Source organism: Oryctolagus cuniculus, chromosome 11, assembly GCF_051225735.1.
Source record: "Oryctolagus cuniculus isolate XC-2025 breed Fujian yellow rabbit chromosome 11, ASM5122573v1, whole genome shotgun sequence".
NCBI lineage: Eukaryota > Metazoa > Chordata > Mammalia > Lagomorpha > Leporidae > Oryctolagus > Oryctolagus cuniculus.
In genome coordinates this window covers 52,352,936-52,378,801 of record NC_142877.1, presented here as the reverse complement: position 1 = coordinate 52,378,801, position 25,866 = coordinate 52,352,936, and the positions used below count along the sequence as shown (strand labels likewise).

The window sequence follows — 25,866 nt, the reverse complement described above, 5'->3', positions numbered from 1 at the left end:
TTATTAATAAGCCATTATCCTCCAGGACAGAGCTTCTGTAGGTATGTCACTCTCAACTACTCCAACCGGAATTCACTTTGTCAGCCCGTAGGTTCCAGTATCACCCACTCGCCTTGAAAGCAGACGGCACTTTACTCCTCCTGGGCTTCTCCAAAGCCCTGCTTCATGACAGCTTCATTTGCATATTAATAAATAGACATTGGGATGGGTATTTGGCACAGTGGTTAAGATACCACTTGGGTTCAAGTCTCAGCTCCATTTCTAATTCCAGCTTCCTGCTAAGGAGCCCCCTGGGAAGCATCAGGTGATGGCTCAGGTGCTTGGGTCCCTGCCACATGTGTGGGAGACCTGGATTAAATTCCTGGCTCCTGGCTTAAGTCTGGCCCAGCCCTGGCTGTTGTGGGCATTTGGGAAGTGAGCCAACAGATGGGACTTCTGTCCTCTCTGTCTCAGCCTTTCAAGCAAATGAAAATAAGTAGAACTTGAAAAAACCTAAGACCTTCCAGAACCACAACTGCTCATCAGATAATGGCATTGGAGAGGCAGACATTTAGCATAGCAGGTAAGATGCTGGTTAGGATGCGCATGTCCCACAGTGGAGTATTTGATACCCAGCTCCAGCTCCGGACTCGGTTCCTGCTAATGCAGACCCTGGGAGACAGCAAATGATGGCTCAAGGCTTTGGGTCCCTGCCACCTGAGCGGGAGACCCAGATGGAGTTCTCAGCTTCCAGGCCTTGGCTTGGCCCACACACCCAGTTCTTGCTGTTACACGAAGTCAAAATCCTTAATTTTCTTCACGGCCCTTTGTGACCTGACCTCCTCCTCCTCCTCTTTTTAAGAGTTATTATTTCTTTGAAAGAAAAATAGAGAGATGCAGATACACATCTGCCCTCTTAAAAAATGTGTAATAGAAAATAATTAATTTAAAAAACAGGATAATGATAATTGAGAGTGCTTCAGCTAAATGGCAGGCCCTGAGCACCTAGGAAGAAGATAGCCCATTCCTCTCTGTCCTCAGTCTAAGTTTAGGCTGCCAGGAAGGAGTAGAGGGGTGCCCTCTTGTGGCAGTTGCTTAGAGCTTTGAGCTTCTTTGGGGGAACCCGGGATGAAGAGACTCACCTGGGAGAGAAAGGCTTTGCAAAGCCAGTTTATAGGACGAACAGCAACCCGTCTTCCTCAGAGAACCTAAGAAGATCAGTGGTAGGGCTTAGATCGCCCAGGTGAGATGCAGGGCATAATTATTCCCTGTGTTTCTTTCTATGTCTGTGTTGAGGTCTAAGGTCTGAAGGCCCTGAGAACGCCCTTGCACGCATCACTTCCAGTCCAGGCACCTCAATCGCTGAGAGAGCAGAAAGCAGACAACTCATTTTTAGTACCTTTTACGTTTTTAGGCCCATGCTAAAAATGGGTCAGAGCACTGCACTCGGGGAGGGGCCTAGGGTTCCATTTCTGGGATGCTCTGGAAACCTCTGGGATTCCAATCAGAGAATGACAGTGTAGGAGGATACCTGTCCCAGGGAGGCATGTCTTTGGGTGGGCTGCTTTTCCAGCTCTGAAGGGGAATGAAGGCAGGAGGGCCAGATCCCAGCCCTGTTGTCTCACTTTAAATCTGTTTTTAAAATTTTATTTATTTATTTGAAGGCCGGCGCCGTGGCTCACTAGGCTAATCCTCCGCCTTGCGGCGCCGGTACATGGGTTCTAGTCCCGGTCGGGACGCCGGATACTGTCCTGGTTGCCCCTCTTCCAGGCCAGCTCTCTGCTGTGGCCCGGGAGTGCAGTAGAGGATGGCCCAAGTCCTTGGGCCCTGCACCCCATGGGAGACCAGGATGAGTACCTGGCTCCTGCAGTCGGATCAGCGCGGTGCGCCGGTTGCAGCTCGCCAGCCGCGACGGCCATTGGAGGGTGAACCAATGGCAAAGGAAGACCTTTCTCTCTGTTCTCTCTCTCTCTCTCACTGTCCACTGTGCCTGTCAAAAAATAAAAAATTAATTAATTTTAAAAAAATTATTTATTTGAAAGGGACAGTTACAGAGAGAAACAGAGAGATCCTCCATCTGCTGCTTCACTCCCTGACTAGCCGCAAAAGCTGGAGCTGGGGCAGTCTGAAGCCAGGAGCCAGGAGCTTCTTCCAGGTCTCACGTGGGTGCAGGGGCCCAGAGACTTTGGGCCATCTTCTGCTGCTTTCCTAGGCCAAAGAGGAGAGCTGGATCGAAAGTAGAGCAGCTGGGACTCGAACCAGTGCCCATAGGGATGCTGATGTCACAGGCGGAGGCTTGACCTGCTACGCCACAACACTAGCCCCTCCAGACTTCCTAATCAAGGACACTGTGGGCTTTTGGTTACAGATAGGAGGCGGGAGTCTCTGCCTCTGTCTGACCTTGCAGTGATGAGATGATGCCTTCTTGGTTAGAACAGCCAAAGGGGAAAAGTGCAGGAGGGAGGTAACAGCTGCATTCCTGGGAGAAAGTACATGAGGTATGTACATACCTCAGAACATCTAGTCAGGGGCCAGCGCTGTGGTGTGGTGGGTAAAGCTGCCATTTGCAGTGCTGGGATCCCATATGGGCACCGGTTCAAGTCCTATCTGCTCTGCTTCTGATCTAGCTCTCTGCTATGGCCTGGGATAGCAGTAGAAGATGGCCCAAGCCGTTGTGGCCATTTGGGGAATCAATCATCAGATAGAAGAAGATCTCTCTCTCTGTCTCTCTCTGCCTCTCTGCAACTCTGCCTTTCAAATAAATAAATAAATCTTTAAAAAAAAATGTAGTCAGCAGGGTATGGGTGCCTTTGAAAATGTGGCATGACATTTTTGAGTCCAGATTTGCATATATAACTGTTAACTCCTAGGCTTTTTATTTATTAACTTGCTACAAATATATTTTTAAAAACATTTACTTAAAAACATTTATCTCTGCTTAGGCAGAGAGAGAGAAATCTTCCATCTGCTAATTCACTCCTCAGATGGCCGCAACAGCTGGAGTTGGGCTGATCTGATCTGAAGCCAGGAGCCAGGAGCTTGCTCTGGGTCTCCCACGTGGGTACTGGAGCCCAAGGACTTGGGCTATCCTCTGCAGCTTTTTCCAGAAGTGGAGCAGCCGGGACTTGAACCGGCATGCATATGGAATGCCGACACTGCAGGTGGCGGCTTCACCTGCGCTGGCCCCACAAATACATTTAAAACACAGAAAAAGCAGTAGCCTACTTCCTGTCTAGGACTTACTAGGCACAGAAACTTGATGAATGGATGGAGGAATAAACATCATTGTCCTTAACCAAACTGAGCATGGCCGGGGGCAGGCAGGGAGGGGACCTTGTGATTCTTGGAAGCCAGATGGCTGTTGCCTTCAAAAATGCCTTTGAGCGTGGAGGCTTTTCTCCTTGTGCCTCCAGCCAGGGTTGAGGTCCCCTACTCTTCCCTAAGGGTCTCACCTTCCTGTCTCTCAGTGTCCTCCAAGGAAAAAGCTCCTTCCTCCGTCCCTCCTGGTCCATGTGGGCTGATGCTGCCCTCTGTGGGTGGGCATTGGTTTTCTTAAATAGTTTTGCTCTTTACATTCCTGCTGCAGCCCACGCCACCCTCCCCTTCAGGTTCCGAGCAAAGCCTCAGGCCTGGACAAGACAGTAACCTTCCACCTTTATGACACCATTCCGATCAGCTGATGCATCAGTGTGTCGTGCCCTGTCCCCGCTCTGCTCAGAAATTTCCAGTGTGTTCCCGCTGCCTTGGTCTTCTATTCAGAGCTCTCTCCAGCTCCCTCTCAACTGTTTTGGCCAAATCCTGTCTTGAACCAAACTGGTCCAATCATATTTTCCCTCTCCCTCACTTGTTTAAAAACCCCTCTCTAAGATCTAGTTCTAGTTTCACTTCCTCCACGAAGCTGCCCCTGATCTGGAGGTTAGAACCACAAGCAGTCCCCCCCCCCCCCCGCCCCGTCCTCAACTCTGGCTTCTTCAGCTCTGTCAGAACAACTCATTCAACACCACCTACACATTCTGTTCATTCATCTAATTTAAAAATGATTTCTGTAACCAAAGTCCTTTTTAATGTAAAAGATCCAAACAAATCCACAGAGCAACCTGTGGTGTGTGTTCGCTCTACCCTTGTCATTCCTCTCCCAAACCTTACCACCATCAGCTCTTACACGTACCTGAACACCTCAGAGGAAGGGTTCAAAAGCAAATGAGCTCAAGGTCCGCATTGTAGTATAGCGGATTAAACTGCCGCCTGCAATGCTGGCATCCCAGATGGGCACTGCTCCACGTCCAGTCCAGCTCCCTGTAATGGGCTGGGAAAGCAGCGGAATGGGCCCCTGCACCCACGTGGGAGACCTGGATGAAGCTCCTGGATCTGGCTTAGCCCCGCCCTGTTCATTGTGGTCATCTGGGGATTGAACCAGCGGATGGAAGCGCTCGCTCTCTCCCCTCTGCTGCTTCCTCCTCCTCCTCTTCTCCCTTCCCTTCTTCCCCTTCCCTCCCTTCCCCTCCTCCTCTTCTGGTGGAAGATTCTCTCTCTCTCTCTCTCTCTCTCTCTCTCTCTCTCTCTCCTTTTCTCTGTAACTATCTTTCAAATAAATAAGTAAATATTTTTTTAAAAAGCAGATTGGCTCATATTACATGTATTGTTCTGCTACTTGCTTTATTAAGGGTATATATATTTGTCTTAAAGATTTTCTGTCTTATTATAGTTAGATTTTACAACTGTGACACGGGGACAGGGATTTCTGGAGTTCAGAAATAGCAGTGGTCACTCGGAGCTAAGGATCTCTCAGAACTAAAGAGGAGATGGTGTTTGCGCTTAGCCTGGAGGAAGCCTGACAGGTGGAAGAAGAGCCAGGGCAGAGATGGGGACATGTCACACAGGTTCCTGGGCAGGAAGAGGATTCGGTTCAACTCAGAAACAGTCAGTCAGCATGTGCATGCCAGACACCACACTAGCAGTGAGCCTATAAAAATGAAACACTGGAGGTTCCTATCTTTAAAAGGCTTTCAGTGCAATGGAATAGAGACAAGTTGAAAAAAAAGAAAAAATAGGGCCAGATGACAAGAGCTTTGAGTTGGGATAACAAGGAGTCAAAATTGTGTTCCTTGGGTAGTGTGGGGCCATGGCAAGCTCTCTATTTTTTTTTTTAAGCATTTTTATTTGAAAAGCAGAGTTATACAGAGAGAAAAAGAAAGAGATCTTCCATCTGGGTGCACTGCAATGGCCAGAGCTGGGCCGGGCTGAAGTCAGAAACCTAGAGCTTCATCCAGGTCTCCCACGTGGGTGGCAGGTGCTCAACCTGCTGTGCCAGTGCCAGCTCCCATGATAACGTTGTTTAATGGGCAGGTTATATAGCAGCAATATACAGAATGGTCAAAAGTAGGGAAAGACTGGGAAGGAAGGGCTTGTTACTTAAATAAGTTCATTTCTACCTCAGTTAAGAGGTTTCTGGGGGTTGGCACTGTGGTATAGCAAGCTAGGCCATCACCTGCAATGCCAGCAACCCATATGGGTGTTGGTTCAAGTCCCAGCTGCTGCTCTTCTGATCCAGCTCTCTGCTATGGCCTGGGAAAGCAGTGGAAGATGACCCAAGTCCTTGGGCCCCTGTACACATCTGGGAGACCCAGAAGCTCCTGGCTCCTAGCTTCGGACTGGCCCAGCCCCAGCCAGTTGCAGCCATCTGGGGAGTGAACCAGTGGATGGAAGACTTCTCTCTGCCTCTGCCTCTCCCTCTCCCTCTCCCTCTCTCTAACTCCACCTTTCAAATAAATAAATCTTTTTTCTTTCTTTTAAAGAGGTTTCTGGTGGGAGACTCTCCAGTTACCAGGGACTTCCGTTTCTGTCTTTTTGCTTCACATCCTTGCACACGGCTTCCGTCTTTGTGGTCACCTTGTGGTCTTTTAGTCACACTTGCAGGTGCTAGAGCGTAATTCACCCATCATCTACATTCCAGGCAGCAGCAGAAAGGAAGGGAAGGTGCACACAGTAATGCTTCCCCTAGCTAATTAACCCTTTAAAGAGCTTTCTTGGAGGGCCAAGATGATACTTCCAACATGTGTGTTTATGGCTTATTGGCCAAAATGTAGTTGATGGCCATATCTAGTTTGAGGGAGACTTGGAAATGTAGTTTTGTGATCATTAAATTTTTTAAATTGATATTATAATTTACATACAGTGAAATGTGCAAGTATTACATGTACAGCTTGATAGGTTCTAGCAAATGGATACATCTGGGTAACTCATATCCCTCACAAGGTAGCATTCCAGGGGCTGGCACTGGTGTAGTAGGTTAAGCCTCCTCCTGTGATGCCCATATGGGCACCAGTTCATGTCCCAGCTGCCCCACTTCCTATCCAGCTTCCTGCTAATGTGCCTGGGAAAACAGCTGAGGATGGCCCAAGTGCTTGGGCCCCTGCATCCATATGGGAGACCTGGAAGAAGCTCCTGGCTCCTGGTTTCGGATCAGTTCAGCTCCAGCTGTTGTGGCCATCTGGGGAGTGAACTGGCAGATGGAAGACCTTTCTGTCTCTCCCTCTATCTGTAACTCTGCCTCTCAAATAAATAAATATTAACAACAACAAAAGACCCAACAGAGTGATGACTGAGTAGTGGTAACTTTTGAGGGAGCAGAATCCAGATGTCAAGGCTTGAGTGATCAGTGAGGATTTAAATCATGCAGAGTGGGATCACCAGGGATAATTTTTAAGTCCTTGAGGCCAGTGTTGCTGCTGCTTGGAATGCCGGCATCCCATATGGACACTGGTTTGAGTCCCAGCTGCTCCACTTCCAATCCAGCTCCCTGCTAATGGCCTGAGAGAGCAGTGAAAGATGGCCCAAGTGCTTGGCCCCCTATACCCCCATGGGGGAGACCTGGAAGAAGCTCTCGGCTCCTGGCTTTGGTCTGCCCAAGCTCTGGCCATTGTGACCATTTGGGAAGTGAACCAGATTGCTCTGTAACTCTGCCTTTCCAATAAATAAAATCTTTAAAAACTACAGTCCTTGCACAGACACACCCTCTTGTTAATGAAAGGGGAAAGGAATTGGCAGCCTCAGGGGAGATCAGGGATTCACCCATTGTACAAGAAAATAGGCTGTTGCCTTTTTCAGTTAGCTTTCCAAAGGCCAGAGTAGGACAGCTGCTGGCCTGCTTTCGGATAATATAACTTTTAAGAAGTTCAAGCCGAAGAGGTGGAAGTGGGAAGGATGGCACCATTGATAATTGTGGGTACGGGGTGGGTTGGCTAGGCCCCGCCAGGTTGGGCAGACACAGCAATGCACTTGGACTCGGGCGATCTGAGTTTTGACTCCCTTAGGGCAAGTTCGCTTAACCTGAACGCCCTGCTCCCAAGCTGTAACCTCTCAGGGCCGGACAGCAGCGAATGGCTCTGTTTTGCGGCCCACCCCTCGTCGTCGTGGGACGGAACGGCTAACGGACGGGGGGGTCAGAATCTGCGACCTCCCGATCCGAGCGGCTAGGGGAGGGCCACCCGCCGCCCGCCCCGCGGCCTCCTCCCTCAAGGAGGTGGGGACTTAGTGGAGGAAGGGCTGTGGGAGGAGGAGGAGGAGGAGGAGCTAGCGCTTCGCCGCCCGCCAAGTCCCGTCTGGCCTCGGCGCCGAGGGAACGCTGTCCCGGCGGCCGCAACGTTAGCAGCCTGTCCCGGCGCCCCGGTGCCCTGCGCCGCGTCCAGCCATGACCCTGTGCCCCTCGCGCCTTCCGCTCCATCTGCTGCTGCTGCTGTGGCTCAGAGGGGCGGTGTGCCGGGCAGACGCCGGCTTCGAAACCGAAAGTCCCGTACGGACCCTCCAAGTGGAGACCCTGGTGAGGCAGCGCTGGCCCCGGAACCCAAGGGCCGAGCTTGTGTGTGTGTGGGGGGGGGGGGGGGGCAAGGGGGCTTCAAGGAACTTGGGAACGGGAGCCTGGGGGGAGAGCAAGTGCGGGGACCGAGTTGGGGGGGAGGTGCTGGGTCTCGAGACCCAGAACGGGATCTTTGGAGGAGCATCTGTGACCCCTGCAGTCCGGCCATAGGTGCAGCCCCCCGAGCCGTGCGCGGAGCCCGCTGCTTTTGGAGACACGCTTCACATACACTACACGGTGAGGGGTCTCGGGGGGTGGGGGGTGCTGGGGCGGAGCCTGGGAGGGGGCGGCGCCCTGCTGCAACACGTCAGCTTTGGCTTGGACACGTGGCAAGCGGGTCGGGGAGAAGAAACTTGGGCTCCAGGGTCGTCGAGCACGTGTCGGCGGTAGGGTACGGGGAGTGGGGGGAAGGGGTGCTCCCCACCCCGCCCGTTTCCCCTCCTGCTTTTCCGCCAGTTCCTCCCGACACCGAGAAACGCAGGGTGGAGGGATCTCTGAGAAGTGCCAGCCCTTTGGGGCTTCCTGTTCCTTTCTGCCCCCGAGGGGAGCCGCTGGACTGCAGCGGTGGAGGAGGGGCCGCCGCTCCAGCGGCCCAGGTGTGTGTGGCCCGCCCCAGAGAGGGGGAGGTACCAGGTGTGTACTTGATGCTCTCGTCCCCCCTAGGGCAGCTTGGTAGATGGACGCATAATTGACACCTCTCTGACCAGAGACCCTCTGATTATAGAACTTGGCCAAAAGCAGGTGATCCCAGGTACGTGACCCGTGCCTCCCATTCCCTCTTCATCCCTTAAGCTGCCCTGGAAATGCCCCCCAGGATGAGTGAGACCCCAGCACTCCACCAGCTACCTTGCTTCTTTCTCTTATTTGACAGAGTGGGGGTGGGCATTGTGCAAGGGTTGAATCGCTACCTGGGACGCCCCATGTCCCACGTCATAGTACCTGTTCTTACGCTTGGCAGATACGGCTTCGCATTAATGTGCCCGGGAGGCAGTGGATGGATGATGGCTCAAGTGCTTGGGTCCCTGCTGCCCATATCGGGGACCCAGATGGACTTCCAGGCCCTGGCTTCAGGCTGGCCTAGCCGTGAGTGTTGCAGGTGTTTGGGAAGTGAGCCAGCAGATAAAGGAGGCCTCTCTCTTAAACGAGTTGAATGAATAATTGTTTTTTTAAAAAAAAGATTTATTCATTTATTTGAAAGGCAGAGTTACTGATTGGCAGAGATAGAGAGAGAGGTCTTCCATCTGCTGTTTCACTCCCCAGATGGCCACAACAGCTGGAGCTGTGCTGATCCAACGCCAGGAGCCGGAGCTTCTTCTGGGTCTCCCACATGTGTGAAGGGGCCCAAGGACTTGGGCCATCTGCTACTGCTTTCCCAGGCCATAGCTAGATCAGAAGTAGAACAACCAGAACTTGAACCGGCACCCATATGGGATGCTGGTGCTGCAGACCGGGGCTTTAACCCACTGCGCCACAGCGCCAGCTCTGTGAATAATTCTTAAAAAAAAAAAAAAAAAAAAAGGCAGAGTGACACAGAGACTCTTCCCCTGCAACTTCCCAAATGTTCCCCAGGGCTAGGGAAGCTGGGAGTCCGGGTGGGTGGCAGGCAGGGACCTAAGCACTTGGGCCATCAGTCACTGCCTCCCAGGAGCATTCGCAGGGAGCTGGATTGGAAGCAGAGGAGCCAGTACTTGAACCTGGCACTCCAGTAAGAGACGTGGGCATGGCAAGCCCCAGGTCAACCACTGTGCCACGATGTCTGTCCCCAAGCCCCACCTCTAATACTGCTGTTACCCACTCCTCAGTGGAAGCCAGGGGCTTGGGAAGTGAGGAAAAGCGCAATTGGAGGTCAGGCGAGAGTCTCTGAGCCTCCTCCCCTGGCATTTGGGGACCGTGGATGGCTTCTGGTTCAGTTATGTCTTCTTCCTCAGGTCTGGAGCAAAGCCTTCTAGACATGTGTGTGGGGTGAGTATCTGGGCAGGGGCGGGTCTGGTACTGCCTGTGCGTGGACAGAGGCTTTGTCTGCCACCCCTGCTCCCCAGCGAGGCAGGAGAATGTGGGAGAGAGGACCCTAGCTTTGCCCTGGGCAGGTCCAGCCCCAGTGAAACCCCTGAGGGCATCTGGGTGTGGCTGGGGGTTTGTTGGAGGAATAGAGGCCTATGGGAAAGTTTGTGTTCAGGGCGTGAATATGGAGAGGGTTGTGTTAGGAGAGCCTCAGCCAGAGCCTGCTGGCCCGCCTTCCACTCGTGTTTCTTCCCTAGAGAGAAGAGGAGAGCAATCATCCCATCTCACTTGGCTTATGGGAAACGGGGCTTTCCACCGTCTATCCCAGGTAATGTGGCGGGGTCTCTCTCCGGCCATCACGGTACCCAGTCCCTAAGAGCTGCAAGGAGCGACACGCTGTCTTGAGCTTGAGGAGGTCCAGGCTAAATTTGCTGGGCAGTACAAGAGTGGCTGCGACTCCTTCTGCAGGGGGCCATCTTTTTTCTTCGCAGCCTGCCAACAGGCTGGACACTCGTCACCTAGCCAGACCTCTGGAGCTGGTATCTTTTTAGGAGAAAAAACAAAAACACCTGCCTGAGCCACCCCTCCCAGAGCAGTCTAGTAATTCAAAAAGAAAAGCAGCCAAAAGTGACATTTTAAAACCAAGTCGGGAAAAAAAAATAAATAAAAAAAAAGTCGGGCCATCTCGTAATGTTAAAACCAGTCACAGATCACACTCACTTGCTACTAACTTTTCTTAAAGGACTGAAACCTGCAAAGCTTTCTCAAGATGCTTGTCTTTTGCCTTTGGTTATAACCAATGTTCTGTTAGCTAAAATGGCTTGCACTCCACCAGCTGCTGGGGTCCTAACTCTTGTCCTAGTCCCAGCTTACAGGGAGGCCTGGCAAACAGGGTAAGGGGACCACAGAAACTGCTCTACCCAAGGCTCTGCAACCTCCCATCCCCGCGGCTGCTGTCCTGCCCACACAGTCCTGTTCCACCTGCTCCTCTTAAGCCACATCCTTTTCCCTCTCCAGCTCTTATGTTGAACATCCTATCTTCCTTGTAACCATCACGAGTGTGTTCACTGGTGGGTGGAATTGAAAAAACATGAGTTATCGCTTCTAGGCCTTTTGGCTAAGAACAAGTGTAAAAAACAAACAAACAAAACAAAAAACCATGTCTAGTTTGAATCCAGTTAAAGCCCAGCAAAGATTCTGGCCCGTTCCCTGGTTGAAGTGGGGGCACAAAGGATTCTGTCGCTTAGAAATGGAGAAGAGCCCGTGCGTGTCCTGGTTGCAGCCTTCCTCTGCCCTCACACAGACCAGACACGTCCACAAGTGCGTCTGTCACGGGATGGCTCATGACTCCCCCTCTGCCTTTGCACGTCTCAATCTTGCCAGCTTCTCTGGTTAGCTCTGCTGCGGCCCACCCTTCCTGTTTCCCTTCAGATTCAGAACCCTGAGCAAAACACTCAGAGATCCTCACCCTCACCTCCCCTCTGCCTCTCCAGCGGATGCAGTGGTGCAGTATGACGTCGAGCTGATTGCCCTGATCCGAGCCAACTACTGGCACAAGCTGGTGAAGGGCGTCTTGCCACTGCTAGGCATGGCCATGGTGCCAGCCCTCCTGGGCCTCATTGGCTATCACCTGTACAAAAAGGCCAACACACCCAAAGTCTCCAAAAAGAAGCTCAAGGAAGAGAAGCGAAATAAGAGCAAAAAGAAATAAATAATGTCATTCAGAGAACAACTTCTTCGCCTGATACTTCCTGGGACTGCTTTTGTGAATGGGAATGAAGCAGGAAAAAAAAAGTGTTAGGTTGGATCTTCCCTGGCCTGGGGGGTCGATGGCCATCTTGGGTCCCCTCTCTGCCTGGCCTCCTCTTGTTGTCCTAACACACCCTGAGGACCTGGCCGTGAATCTTCTAGGTCCTGCAGGTAAGTTTGGGCTCCCATTGGTGCCCGACACCGAGCAGCAGTGTCACTGAGCGTCTGCTCGGGCCCGGAGTCCTCAGCGTGGACTTCTCTGTCTAGTATGGCTCAGACAGGAGAGCTCACAGACATGGACGTTTTTAATAGCACAGTCCTCATGGCTCTGAGAGGGAGCACACGTGCGCGTGCACACGCACATACACATGCACGACTCGGGCTTGGGAAGAGACTTTTCTCCTGAGGGGGGTCACAGGGTGTGGGCGATCACATGGGCTGCCTCGATGACATTGTAAGCGGCCGCAGGCTCTCTGCTGGGGGGCTGGGGCCCAGGTGCCACTGGGGGCAGGTTGCTCTGGTGATTGACGATGAAGAGCGGGTTGAGCTGGCTCAGTACCTCGTCGCTCACCGAGATGCCATCCAAGTACTGCTTAAGCATCTCCCGCAGCTTCCCATTGATCTCCAGGAGCCGCGTGCGCCGCTGCAGCAGGCTCAGTTTCTCCAGTTTCACCTTGTTGTACCTTTTCCAGAAGTTCTCCATCCCGACATAGTCTGCCATCACCTGAGGGGAGGGGGTCACAGGGACAGGCAGTGCGCAGGCTCGGCCAGCTGTGGCTGCCGCTGCCCAATGCCCCGCTCCTACCTCCACCAGCTCCTCGGTCAGCTCCTCTTGGTTCTGCTCCTCAATCTCCTCCTGCTCCTCGGGAGTCAGCACGGATGAATAAAAAGGCAGCACCTTTTCTTCTTCCGTTTCGAATTTCCTACATATTTCAGCAAGTTTAAGGATCTTTTCGCCCTGGTGGGAGCCGGAAGGGGCTTGGTGTTAGGAAAGGGGGTGGAGTCGGCTCTCCTTAAACCCAGGGGAAGGCGGCCTTACAGACACACCTCACAAGGGGCTGCTTGCCCCTTGTCAGCACTATCTAAATGCTCACTTTATAAAATTAGGACATTATGGGACTGGTGCTGTGGCACAGCAGGTTAACACCCTGGCCTGGGCTGGCCCCGCGGCTCACTAGGCTAATCCTCCGCCTTGCGGTGCCGGCACACCAGGTTCTAGTCCCGGTCGGGGCGCCAGATTCTGTCCCTGTTGCCCCTCTTCCAGGCCAGCTCTCTGCTGTGGCCAGGGAGTGCAGTGGAGGATGGCCCAAGTGCTTGGGCCCTGCACCTGCTTGGGAGACCAGGAGAAGCACCTGGCTCCTGGCTTCGGATCAGCGCGATGTGCCGGCTGTAGCATGGCGGCCATTGGAGGGTGAACCAACAGCAAAAAGGAAAAACTTTCTCTCTGTCTCTCTCTCTCACTGTCCACTCTGCCTGTCAAAAAACATAAACACACACACACACACACAAAAACAAAAACAAAAACAAAAACCACCCTGGCCTGAAGTGCCAGTATCCCATATGGGCGCCAGTTCGAGACCCGGCTGCTCCACTTCCGATCTGGCTCTCTGCTGTGGCCTGGGAAAGCAGTAGAAGATGGCCCAAGTGCTTGGGCCCCTGCACCCATGTGGGAGACCTAGAGGAGGCTCCTGGTTCTTGGCTTCGGATTGGCTCAGCTCTGGCCATGTGGCTATCTGGGGAGTGAACCAGTGGATGGAAGACCTCTCTCTCTCTCTCTGCTTCTCCTCTCTCTGTGTAAATAAATAAATAAATCTTAAAAAAAAAAGTACATTAGTAATTCATTTCATTTCCACTGTAACAGAGGGAGAAGCAAGGGACAAAGAAGGCGTTTCGCTGTCTGTGACAACAGCATCCCATATGGGCACTTAGTCCTGGCTGCTCCACTTCCTACACAGCTTCCTGCTAATGACCTGGGAAAGCAGCAAAAAAGTCCCAGGCTGCTAATAGGAAGCTGTATGGGAAGTGGAACAGCCAGGACTAGAACCAGTGCCCATATGGGAGGATAAGGGGGCAGTGTTGCTGGCGGCAGCTTTATCTACTAAGCCACAGCACTGGTCCTTTTGTTTTGTTTTGTTTTGAAAGTGTTTCAAGTGTCTACTGGAGTAGGGAATAGAAGGAAGCCCTCTTCTAAACTCTCCCAAATCGCTTGCACCTTGCAGGAAATGAGCTTCCTTGGCTGTGTTTTGCCTGCCACCTCCCCCCCCCCACCCCCCACCCCCCACCCCCATTACCTTATCCACAATCTTTCTCAGGGCCTTGAGGGTGGCGTTACTTTCCAGGGTTAGCTTCATTAAGTTCTCCTGGGCTATTTCCCTAGCCCGGGTCCTCTGGGCCTTAAGTTTCCGCAGTTGTACAAGGACCAGTTCCTTGTCATTACGGATGTACTGGTTCTGATCCTCACTCTCGCGGCTCTGCAGCAGGATCTTGCCTTTTGAAATGCTGATGGCCTCCTGGAGGAGAGGATGTGCCTGACCCCCAGCTTAGGGAGACAGGCCAAAGGGCAGCCCAGGGACTGAAATCAGGTGTTATCTTTTCCCAAACTGAGGCCCACTGGCAACTGGCGCTGTGGCACGGCCGGTGAAGCTACCACCTGTGACACTGGCATCCCATATGAGCACTGGCTGGAGTCCTAACTGCTCCACTTCCTATCCAACTCCGTGCGCCTGAGATAAAAGCAGAAGATGCTGCTCCCCACCCCACCCCCGAGAGCTTGGGCCCCTGCCAAGCCTGGATGGAGTTCCTGGTGCCTGACTGCAACCTGGCTCAGCCCTGGCCTTGTGGCCATTTAGGGAGTGAACCAGCAGATGGAAGACCTCTCTCTCCCTCTCTCCCTCTTTCTCTCTCTCCCTCTCTCCCTCTCTCTCTCCCTCTCCCTCTCTCTCTGTAACTCTGCCTTTCAAATAAATCTTAAGAAAGAAAAGGGGATAAAGGGGCCGGCAGAGCACTGCTGTGTCGCTAACCTGCAGCTTCTGTATTTTCTTCATCTGCGCCTCAATCTCTTTCGAGCTCTTCTCATCCTTCACCTTCAGAGTCTCGAAGGCGATCTTCCGATCCTCGGTGGCGTCGGCGTAATTCTTGAGTGCATCCTGGAACCTTTTCCACAGATCTTCCACTATGTTCTCCAGCTGCAGCCTTAGGAAATGCTTCTCTTCTAAATTCTAGGAAGCAGCCCCCAGACAGGCAAGGATTAGAATTGCCCTTTCACGGGGGACAGATCTGTGGCATAGAGGGTAAGGCCACCGCCTGCAGCGCTAGCATCCCATATGGGTGCTGGTTTGAGTCCTGGCTGCTCTACTTCCGATCCAGCTCTCTGCTACAGCCTGGGAAAGCAGTGGAAGATGGCCCAGGTCCTTGGGCCCCTGTACCCACATGGGAGACCTGGAAGAAGCTCCTGGCTCCTGACTTCGGATCAGCCCAGCTCTGGCTGTTGCAGTCATTTTGGGGGGTGAGCCAATGGATGGAAGACCTCTTTCTCTCTCTTTTTTTTTTTTTATTTTTCTGTCTTTCAAATAAATAAATAAATCTCTTTTTTTTTTTTTTTTTTGACAGGCAGAGTTAGACAGTGAGAGAGAGAGAGACAGAAAGAAAGGTCTTACTTTGCCGTTGGTTCACCCTCCAACGGCCACTGTGGCCAGCGCGCTGTGGCCAGTGCACCGTGCCTTCTGAAGCCAGGAGCCAAGTGCTTCTCCTGGTCTCCCATGCAGGTGCAGGGCCCAAGGACTTGGGCCATCCTCCACTGCACTCCCTGGCCACAGCCTGGAAGAGGAGCAACCAGGACAGAATCCGGCGCCCCGACCGGAACTAGAACCCGGGGTGCCGGCACCGCAGGCGAGGATTAGTCTAGTGAACCGCGGGCACCAGCCTAACAAATGAATCTTTAAAAAAAATTTAAAAAACCACTGTGGGGTAAAATTGAAACAAATGGTCCCACCCCCACCTCCAGGTCTGTAGGCTAAGTTTGCAGCCTCCAAGGTGGCTGCAAGCACTCTGGACCCAGGGGCAGGGGACCCATGTTCTCCTCTTGCTCTGCCACAAACCAGCAGCACGCCCTCTTGGCAGGTCAGTTTAACTCTTTGGGTCTTAACTTCCTTGCCTGCAAATCACAGGGAGAAAGCCAGATGACCTCCTTGTTGCCTTGTAGCTCCAAAATGCATTCCCTTGACATTCTAGAATGGTCTGCCCTCCTGACCAAATGACTAGCAGCACCATGGCGAGGCGGGGGCGGGAGGAGGTCACCTGCAGCAGCAACGGACTTTATCACCTGCTTGGGCCGAAGGGGGCTTCTAGTGCTAGCCACCTTCGCTAAGTCTCTCACTTCTCTCCCGGCGCTTCCTCCTCCACTCGCCCCCTTTTCACCTTGTTTTTGAGGTCATCCCACATGCTCTGGAACTCCAGTTTGCTTTCATACTCGGAATCTATGTAGTTCTGCTCCATGGCCATGAAGACGTCCTGTAAGTAGTGGATCTCTTTCTCATGTTGTTCAAGAATTGTCTTCCTGTGGGGAAAGGAGAGGCTGTGAGGGGTAGAACATGTTTATCCTTGGACCAACAAGGACAACGTGCAGCAGTCGGGGATGCCATAAGGACTACACCGTGGAACAGATTCTATAGAACTGATGGGGGAGCCAGAAAGAATAACTAAGATGATTTTATTTTGGCTGCTGGATGGGTAGTGTCTACTCATATGGTACAAAAATCGCAAAGCACCAAAGGCTGCGGTGAGAGCCTCTCCCCATCCCTGTCGCCTGCCAGATGTGTTGGATTTCAACAGGTAAAAGTAGATCAGGGAGGGGCTGGTGCTGTGGCACAGCGGGTTAACGCCCTGGCTTGCAGTGCCAGCATCCCATGTGGGTGCTGGTTCGAGACCCAGCTGCTCCACTTCCGATCCGGTTCTCTGCTATGGCCTGGGAAAGCAGTAGAAGATGGCCCAAGTGCTTGGGCCCCTGCATCTGTGTGGAAGACCCAGAAGAAGCTCCTGGCTCCTGGCTTTGGATCAGCACAGCTCTGGCTGTTGCAGCCAATCAGGGAGTGAACCAGTAGATGGAAGACCTTTCTCTCTCTCTCTCTCTCTCTCTCTCTCTGCCTCTCCTCTCTGTGTAACTCTGACTTTCAAATACATAAATAAATCTTAAAAAAAAAAAAAAAAAAAAAAAGAGTAAACACAGACAAGGAATGTGGCACAGGTAAGGGCAGGCTAGGGCCTCAGGCCTAAAACTGAGTTCACGGAGAAGGCACCAGGACCTTCTGAGAGCACGGCCTTGGGTTCAGTCCCCCACCTTCATTAGGCGTCCCCACCTTTCTGTCTCAAACTCCTTGGTTAGGGTCTCCAGCTCCATGACATAGCTCTCCTCCAGGAGGCTCAGCCGGCGCCTCTGCAGGGCCAAGAGCTGGTCAATGTTGTGCAGGTGGCTGCGGAGGGCGTGGGCATACTGCTCCTCAGCTTCTGACAGGTCCTTTGCTAAGGACTGAGAGGGAGAAAGGAGAGAGTCACCGCTCTGGCTGAGAAAATAAACGTGTACTCGGCTGGCCAGCTGGGCGGCACGATGGCATTTCCCCTTCAGTTCCTAATGCCAGTTCTTTGACTGGAGGGATTCAGACTCCTCTACTCTTTTTTTTTTTTTTTTTTTTTTTTTTTTGACAGGCAGAGTTAGACAGTGAGACAGAGAGACAGAGAGAAGGTCTTCCTTTTTCTGTTGGTTCACCCCCCAAGTGGCCACTACGGCTGGCGCATTGCAGCCGATCTGAAGCCGGGAGCCAGGTGCCTCCTCCTGGTCTCCCATGCGGGTGCAGGGACCCAAGCACTTGGGCCATCTTCCACTGCACTCCCGGGCCACAGCAGAGAGCTGGACTGGAAGAGGAGCAACTGGGACAGAATCGACGCCTCAACTGGGACTAGAGCCCGGAGTGCCGGCACCGCAGGCAGAGGATTAGCCTAGTGAGCCACGGCACCAGCCCTCCTCTACTCTTGAACATAAAGCAAGTAGCCTGGGGCCAGTGCTGTGGCATAGTGGGTAAAGCCGTTACCTGCAGTGCTGACATCCCTTATGGGCGCCAGTTGGAGTCCCGGCTGTTCTACTTCTGATCCAGCTCTCTGCTATGGCCTGGGAAAGCAGTAGAGGATGACCCAAGTTCTTGGGTCCCTGCACCTGCGTGGGAGACCCGGAGGAAGCTCCTGGCTTCTGACTTCGGATCGGTGCAGCTCTGGCTGTTGCAGCCAATTGGGGAGTGAAACAGCAGATGAAAGACCTCTTTCTCACTCTCTCTCTCTCTCTCTGCCTCCCCTTCTCTCTCTGTGTAACTTTCAAATAAATAAATAAATCTTAAAAAAAAAGAAGCAAGAAGCCAGCCAGTGTCCTGTGGACAATAAGCATTTACGCTGATTTGCTACCACTAAAGGGAACTGGCGGAGTGGGGGTGAGGGGTTCTTGGTAAAATGGCTGCTCTGATCTGAGGCAGAAAATAAATTGAACCTGGACTAGAGTATCCTGTCATATAAGACAGCAAAAAAGTGATCTAGGACCAAGCAGGTCATGTGGGAAGCACTCAGAGACCAACATGAAGTGGTTCACTGTGGAGGCTGTACCTTTCCTGAGATGAGCAAAGCTGTCTCCCATCCCGCAGTTTTCTGCAGGGTGATCTCGCCACTATCACCATCAGAAGGCTGAGTCTCCTCCATCCCCGTGAACTGGGCAGACCCTGCGACTGCTAGAATCAACTGCGGATGGTGGCACTGCCCTTCGCTGGCCTAGCAACTTCTTCCTGCGCCTTCCAAGGCTTGCTCTTGGGATGCTCCAGCCGTCCTGCTGCTGTGAGGCACATGGAGGGGCCAGGTGAGAGCAGCCCCACCGACGGCAGAATGAGCGCCCAGCTCCTTGGCCATCCAGTTCAGTTAGGCCTTAAGTGACTGCAGCTCCAACTGACATTTGACTGAAAACTTCTGGCTTAAGAGATCACAAGGGGCCGGCGCCGCGGCTCACTAGGCTAATCCTCCGCCTGTGGTGCTGGCACATGGGTTCTAGTCCCGGTCGGGGCACCAGATTCTGTCCCGGTTGCCCCTCTTCCTGTCCAGCTCTCTGCTGTGGCCCAGGAGTGCAGTGGAGGATGGCCCAGGTGCTTGGGCCCTGCACCCCATGGGAGACCAGGAGAAGCACCTGGCTCTGGGCTTTGGATCAGCGTGGTGCGCCGGCCGCAGCGGCCATTGGAGGGTGAACCAACGGAAAAAGGAAGACCTTTCTCTCTGTCTCTCTTTCACTGTCTAACTCTGCCTGTCAAAAAAAAAAAAAAAAAAAAAAAAAGAGTGAGAGAGAGAGAGAGAGATCACAAGGAAGAGCCACGCTGAGCTCGGCCAGCTGAAGAACCAGCAGTGGTAACGAGAAGTTGTGTTAAGCCACTAGTTGAGGAATGGTTTATTATGTAGCAATGGATACCTGGAACACTTCCACTAGCAAAAAAGGGATAGTTTGAGTATCCATAATATTTGGACTGCCAGGATTGAAAGGCAGCAATCATTTGATTAAAGTTCATAAGGGTACTTAAATCACTGACCACTGGAGGGTGTCAGACAGCCAAAACAACTAGTATATGAAGGGAAGAGAAAGCATCAGCATTTCTTATATAAAACATACCTCTAGGGGCTGGCACTGTGGTACAGCCAGTGAAGCCGCCACCTGCGGCTCTGGCATTCCATATGGGCACCAGTTCGAGTCCCAGCTGCTCCACTTCCAATCCAGCTCCCTGTTAATGCATCTACTAATACAGCTGCTCCTGGCTCCTGGCTTCAGATGGGCTCAGGTCTGGCCGCTGTGGCCATTCGGGGAGTGAACCAGTGGATGGAAGACCTTTCTCTCCGTCTCTTGCTCTCACTGTCTATAACTCTACCTCTCAAATAAAATAAATAAAATCTTAAAAAAAAAAAAGACTGATGAAAAGTGGCCACAATTCTAGATTGATGGCTTTGGCCAGGACCATTTCTTAGAGAGCAAATGAGGATCACTAACATTTGCACAATGTTGCGGGGGTTTTGTTTTTGTTTCTTTTTTTAATTGAATTTTACATTTTTATTTATTTGGAAGATCTCTTCCATCTGTGGGTTCATTTGCTCACAACAGCTGGGGCTGGGCCAAACCAAAGCCAGGAGCCAGGAACTCTATCCCAGTTTCTCATGGGGGTGGCAGGGACCCAAGTACTTGAGTCATCACCTGCCACGTCCCAGGGTGCATGTTAGCAGGAAGCTGGAATGGAAGCGAAGCTGGGACTCAAGTCCAGGCATTCCCATATGGGAGACAGGCATCCCAAGTGGCATCTTAGGGGCCGTGCCTACAGTGCCAGCATCCCATATGGGCACTGGTTCGCATCCCAGCTGCTCCACTTCCTATCCAGCTCCCTGCTAATGGCTAATGCATCTGGGAAAGCAGTGGAAGACGGCCCAGGGCCCCTGCACCCGTGTGGGAGACCTGGAAGAAGCTCCTGGCTCCTGGCTTCAGATCAGCCTCAGCTTAGGCTGATGCAGTTATATAAGGAGTAAACCAGTGGAGAGAAGACCTCTCTGTCTCTCCCTCTCTAACTCTGCCTTTCAAATAAATAAAATAAATCTTAAAAAAAAATCTGGTGAGGTGAGGACTTCTGATGTATTATAATGGGTTCTGCAAACTCAGAGACTCTTTTTTTTTTTTTTTTTTTTTTTTTTGTGACAGGCAGAGTGGACAGTGAGAGAGAGAGAGACAGAGAGAAAGGTCTTCCTTTGCCGTTGGTTCACCCTCCAATGGCCGCCGCGGCTGGCGCACTGCGGCCGGCGCACCGCGCTGATCCGATGGCAGGAGCCAGGAGCCAGGTGCTTTTTTCCTGGTCTCCCATGGGGTGCAGGGCCCAAGCACCTGGGCCATCCTCCACTGCACTCCCTGGCCACAGCAGAGGGCTGGCCTGGAAGAGGGGCAACCGGGACAGAATCCGGCGCCCCGACCGGGACTAGAACCCGGTGTGCCGGCGCCGCTAGGCGGAGGATTAGCCTAGTGAGCCGCGGCGCCGGCCTTGCAAACTCAGAGACTCTTAATGTACATTTCCTAAAACTGTTCAGAGCCTGCTGAATTTTCTCACTGGGGGACAGGCTGTAAAGGAGAGATGTGTGTGTTCCAGAGGTAATGTATACTTTCTCCTTACTTTAGGATTTTAAGATGGGAAAAAGGTTTTGTTGAAGAAAATGTGGTAGAATCCAGAACTCAAGAACCTCCTGAGGGGCCTCTGTTATGGTGTAGTGGGTTAAGCAGCTGCCTGGGACATCAGCATTCCATATTGGAGCCCCTGGTTCGAGTCCTGGCTACTCTGTACTTTTTTATTTATTTATTTTATTTATTTATTTTTTATTTTTGACAGAGTGGACAGTGAGAGAGAGAGAGACAGAGAGAAAGGTCTTCCTTTTGCCGTTGGTTCACCCTCCAATGGCCGCCACTGCCGGCCCACTGCGGCCGGCGCACCGCACTGATCCGAAGGCAGTAGCCAGGTGCTTCTCCTGGTCTCCCATGCGGGTGCAGGGCCCAAGCACTTGGGCCATCCTCCACTGCACTCCCTGGCCACAGCAGAGAGCTGGCCTGGAAGAGGGGCAACCAGGAAAGAATCCAGCGCCTCGACCGGGACTAAAACCCAGTGTGCCGGCGCCGCAAGGTGGAGGATTAGCCTGTTGAGCCATGGCGCCGGCCTAATTTTTTTTTTTTTTTTTTTTTTTTTTTTTTGACAGGCAGAGTGGACAGTGAGAGAGAGACAGAGAGAGAAAGGTCTTCCTTTTGCCGTTGGTTCACCCTCCAATGGCCGCCGCTGCAGCCGGCGCACCGCGCTGATCCTGGCAGGAGCCAGGAGCCAGGTGCTTTTCCTGGTCTCCCATGGGGTGCAGGGCCCAAGCACCTGGGCCATCCTCCACTGCACTCCCTGGCCATAGCAGAGAGCTGGCCTGGAAGAGGGGCTACCGGGACAGAATCCGGTGCCCCGACCGGGACTAGAACCCGGTGTGCCGGCGCCGCAAGGTGGAGGATTAGCCTATTGAGCCACGGCGCCGGCTCCTAATTTTTTTATTTTTAAAGATTTATTTATTTATTTAAAAGTCAGAGTTACACAGAGAGAGAAGAAGAGGTAGAGAGAGAGAGAGAGGAGAGGCAAAGAGAGAGAGAGGTCTTCTATCCACTGGTTCACTCTCCAACTGGCTGCAATGGCTGGAGCTGCGCCAATCTGAAGCCAAGAGCCAGGAGCTTCTTCTGGGTCTCCCACGCGGGTGCAGGGGCCCAAGGGCTTGGGCCATCCTCCACTGCTTTCCCAGGCCACAGCAGAGAGCTGGATTGGAAGTGAAGCAGCCAGGTCTCAAACCGGTGCCCATATGGGATGCCAGCACTTCCGGTCAAGGTGTTAACCCGCTGCGCCACAGCACCTGCCCCTACTCTGTACTTTTGACCCAGCTTCCTGCTAATGTGGCTGGGATGCAGAGCAAGATGGCTCAAGTGCTTAGGGCCCTGCCACCCATGTGGGAGACCCCGACGGAGTTCTAGCTTTGGACTGGCCTAGGCCTGGCTGCTAAAGACTCTCCCTGCCCCAACCCTCTTCCCCTGTTACCCTGCCTTTAAAACAAATAAATAAATAAATCTTAGGGGGAAAAAATCTCCCGAGAGCATAGGGATGGCTGACTAAATGCATGACCCATGGAGATCTCCCAGCTGACCCAGGGCTACTGAAGTTGAATCAAAGAAGCCAAACAATTTGGTTGAACAGAGCACTGGACTGGAGTCAGGGCACCCCTACTCCCGACCTGGCTCTGACTTGTCATACCATGGATCAGTCAACTCTGCTCTCGGAAACTGAGCCTTCTGACGCTGAAATGAAGGCATGGGACTGAATTCGAGTCACCAGCTGAGGTCTATGGTGTCTTATGGTATAGGACTGGGTTGGGGCAGTAGATGCCCGAGGGAGTGAGTAGTGCCCAATGTTCAATTACTCGTTTCAGTAAAAACTCAGTACCACTAGCCTGTGTCTTGTGAAGGATTTAAGACTGATTAATTAATTCACTTGCCCATTCTATCAAGAAGAGAACAGAGCTGGCGCTGTGGCGTAGCAGGTAAAGCCACCACCTGTGATGCCGGATCCCATGTGGGCACAAGTTCAGGTCCTGGCTCCTCCACTTCCAATCCAGCTCCCTGCTAAGGCACCTGGGAAAGCAGCAGAAGATGGCCCAAGTGCTTGGGCCTCTGTGCCCGTGTGGGAGACCGGGAAGAAGCTTCTGGCTCCTGGCTTTGGCTTGACCCAGCCCTGGCTGTTTGGGGAACATTTGAGGAACTGAACCAGTGGATGGAAGACTTTCTCTCTCTCTCTCTCTCTCTCTCTCTGCAAAACAAAACAAAAACAGAGACCCAGGCAGCCATACTCGTGTCTCCTCAGGAAGAGCGCCCACCTTGATGACACTGTCCTTGCAGTCCACCACACGCTCAAACGTCTGGCTGAGGATTTCAATGTCCCTGTGCAGCTCCCTGGTCTTCACTTCCCGCAGGATGGCTCTCCACTGCGTGTTGATTTTATTGAGGTTCAGAGCACTGTTGTGCTCCTCCTTGGCCAGCTTGTCCTGCGTACAGGAATAAACACACATCCAGGAGGTCAAGGCCAAAAACCAGGCTGACACTTGAACCCCTTGTAGGACAGGGAGCTGAGCACCTGGCGACACAGCCGGCTGCAGTCTGTAGTGACCCCTCTCCAGGGAACACGTCACCACTCCGGACGGCGTGAGTGACAGCTGGCGGCTGACCTAGCTCCCCGCCTCCAGAGCCGTGTCGCTGCGCGGGGTTCACCGGCCCTACAGGAGGTGGGGGGCCGCCATCACCTTCAAGAACTGGCTGAGGAGCCTCTCTTTCTTCTTGGCTATCTCTTCCTCCGCTAGCAACTTCTGCTGAAACAGCAGCAGCTGCTCCTCTTCCGACAAAGGGATCTTGGCCTTTTTCCCTCGTTTAGGCATGGCTGCGCGGGTCGGGGGTGGGGGACTGGACCCAGGCACGAAGCTTCGGCCCGCCGCGGCCCGCGTTACAGGTGGGGCGGTGGAAGGGAGAGAGAAGATGCCCTGAGAGAGAGAGAGAGAGAGAGAGAGAGAGAGAGAGAGGGAGGCCTCCCGGAAGTACCCTCGGCTGGGCAGGGGACAGCACTGCTGCTGCCCCAGAGACCGCTTTCCAGGGAGAGAGCGGCGTCTCGTCTCCTAGCAACGAGTGTCTGGCCAAGATGGCGCGACCAGAGGCCTGGAGGAGGGGCTCTGTCTTGGAGCGCCCCCTGCCGGCTGGAGGACCGCGGTAAGTTTCGGAGAGAGTCTTTTTCTGTCTCCTGGGTGCTGTTTTTCATCGTATACTTTATTCACCATAACCAGAGAGACGTTGTCTTCATGCCGTCACGCACACAGATACAGCGCTATATGCATATGTAGCCCAAGTGCGTTCCTCCTTGGACACACATACAAGTCTTCACACGCGCAGCCCATTGCTGCTGTAAATAATGGATATTTTCTTTTAAAAATAGATTTAGTTATGGATTTACTTACTTGAAAAGAGAGAGAGAGAGAGAGCTTCTATCCATTGGTCCACTGGTTCACTTGCCAAATGGCTACAATGGCTGGGGCTGGGCCAAGCCAAAGCCGGGAGCCAGGAATTCCATCCAGGTCTCCCACATGGATGGCAAGGGTCCAAGTACTTGGGCCATCCTGTGCTGCCTTCCCAGGCACGTTAGCAGGAAACTGGGAAGCGTGGCAGCTGGGACTTGAACCAACACTCCAAGATGGGATACCAGTAGCAGCTTAAGCAACTATGTCACAATACTAGCCCCAGTGATGGATAGTTTTCTAGGCTAATTCCTTTGTTAGCTTTCTCAGTGTCGTCTGCAAGCATCTCATGACTCCAACACACAGAGCACCTCCATTTTCCTTCTGCTCTGATTGCAACAATGATGTCCACTGCAGCAGGGTGAAGCTTAGCACCAGCCCATGTTAAACCTAGACATGATATTTGCTCCAAATTTAATGGCTCCCTGTTCAACCTGCTGATATGGCAGGATAAAAGGATATTTGTGAAGTAACATTAAGATTAAAGAACCTCTTTGTAGGGGCCGGAGATGTGGCATAGCAGGTTAAGCCACCGTCTGCAATGCTGGCATCCCATAGGCACGCCTGTTCGAGTCCCGGTTGTTCCACTTCCAATTCAGCTCCCTGCTAATGTGCCTTGGAAAAACAGTTTCCTTGAGCCCCTACACCCATGTGGGAGACCCAGATGAAGCTCCTGACTCTTGGGTTCAGCCTGGCCCAGCTCTGGCTGTTGAAGCCATTTTTGGTAGTGAGCCAGCAGATAGAAGATCTCTCTCTATATATATCTGGTCCTCTGTCTCTGTAACTCTGATTTTCAAATAAAATAAATCTTAAAAAAGATTAACTTCATGGTGTGTAGTAATAGTTCCTCCTTTTGCTTTTATGGTGGGAAAGTTTCCAGGGTATTTTCCTGTCATTGACAATTTCCTAAGAAAGATAAGGAGTAGGAAAAGCGTGTCAGCTGGAAATGACTCATAAATGTAGAACAAATTATCTTGTAGGCGTGTCTCAAGGGGTCAAAGTTTAATTATGGACTGAGGTACCCAGCTAAAAATTCCTGTAATTTTTACACTTTTAAATTAGATTTATTTTTATTTATTTAACAGGCAGAGTCTCAAAGAGAGAGGGAGAGACAGAGAAAGAGATCTTCCACCTGCTGGTTCAGTCCCCAGATGGCTGCAACAGCCAGGGCTGGATCAGGCCAAAGCCAAGAGCCAGGCATTCCATCTGGGTCTCCCATGTGGGTTTTAGGGGCCCAAGTACTTGGGCAATCTTCCCCTTATTTCCCAGGTGCATTTGCAGGAAGCTGGATGGGAAGTGCAGCAACAGGACTCAAACCAGAGCTCCAAAATTGCAGGCAGCAGCTTAACCTACTGTGCCACAATGCTGGCCCCTAAAATTCCTTTAATTTTTTTTTAAGTGGTACTGCCTTAAGCTAATGTTTGGTGTACTTTGTATAGCTTATTATTATTATTATTATTATTATTTTAAAGATTTATTTATTTATTTGAAAGGTTGAATTACAGAGAGACGGAGGTAGAGAGAGAGAGAGAGAGAAAGTCTTCCAACCACTGGTTCACTCCCCAAATGGCCGCAATGGATAGAGCTGGGCCAATCTGAAGCCAGGAGCTTCTTCC

At 52.2% G+C, this 25,866-nt stretch overlaps 2 protein-coding genes across 8 annotated transcripts; one reads left to right on the top strand and one right to left on the bottom strand.

The window, feature by feature from the left end:
- Positions 1-7,588: 7,588 nt before the first annotated feature.
- FKBP11 (FKBP prolyl isomerase 11) lies at positions 7,589-11,567 on the top strand. Its single transcript, XM_002711053.6, has 6 exons — positions 7,589-7,798; positions 8,006-8,071; positions 8,498-8,585; positions 9,763-9,796; positions 10,093-10,163; positions 11,329-11,567. The coding sequence occupies exons 1-6, from the start codon at positions 7,670-7,672 to the stop codon at positions 11,544-11,546; spliced, it is 606 nt and encodes a 201-aa protein (XP_002711099.1). The 5' UTR covers positions 7,589-7,669; the 3' UTR covers positions 11,547-11,567.
- Positions 11,568-11,871: 304 nt separating this feature from the next.
- On the bottom strand, positions 11,872-23,873 carry DRC2 (dynein regulatory complex subunit 2). 7 transcript variants are annotated; one of them, XM_051845404.3, is made up of 8 exons: positions 23,492-23,873; positions 23,069-23,236; positions 16,939-17,108; positions 16,001-16,139; positions 14,605-14,802; positions 13,876-14,094; positions 12,390-12,542; positions 11,872-12,308 (listed from the first exon to the last, which is right to left on the bottom strand). In XM_051845404.3, the coding sequence occupies exons 1-8, from the start codon at positions 23,621-23,623 to the stop codon at positions 11,997-11,999; spliced, it is 1,491 nt and encodes a 496-aa protein (XP_051701364.3). In that variant the 5' UTR covers positions 23,624-23,873; the 3' UTR covers positions 11,872-11,996. The 7 variants fall into 7 exon arrangements, 6 of the variants coding, with proteins under 6 accessions (XP_051701364.3, XP_051701367.3, XP_051701365.3 ...); XM_051845407.3 differs by having other exon boundaries at positions 23,784-23,871; XM_051845405.3 differs by lacking the exon at positions 13,876-14,094 and having other exon boundaries at positions 23,492-23,864.
- Between the last annotated feature and the right edge of the window lie 1,993 nt (positions 23,874-25,866).

Coding starts and splice junctions, on each gene's coding strand:
- DRC2 (XM_051845404.3), bottom strand. CDS start 23,623: ATGCCTAAACGAGGGAAAAAGGCCAAGATCCCTTTGTCGGAAGAGGAG. Junction 16,140..16,938: donor AAGGAGTTTGAGACAGAAAG/GTGGGGACGCCT, acceptor CTTTCCCCACAG/GAAGACAATTCTTGAACAAC. Junction 12,309..12,389: donor TGACCGAGGAGCTGGTGGAG/GTAGGAGCGGGG, acceptor CCCTCCCCTCAG/GTGATGGCAGACTATGTCGG.
- FKBP11 (XM_002711053.6), top strand. CDS start 7,670: ATGACCCTGTGCCCCTCGCGCCTTCCGCTCCATCTGCTGCTGCTGCTG. Junction 7,799..8,005: donor CCCTCCAAGTGGAGACCCTG/GTGAGGCAGCGC, acceptor GTCCGGCCATAG/GTGCAGCCCCCCGAGCCGTG. Junction 8,586..9,762: donor CCAAAAGCAGGTGATCCCAG/GTACGTGACCCG, acceptor CTTCTTCCTCAG/GTCTGGAGCAAAGCCTTCTA.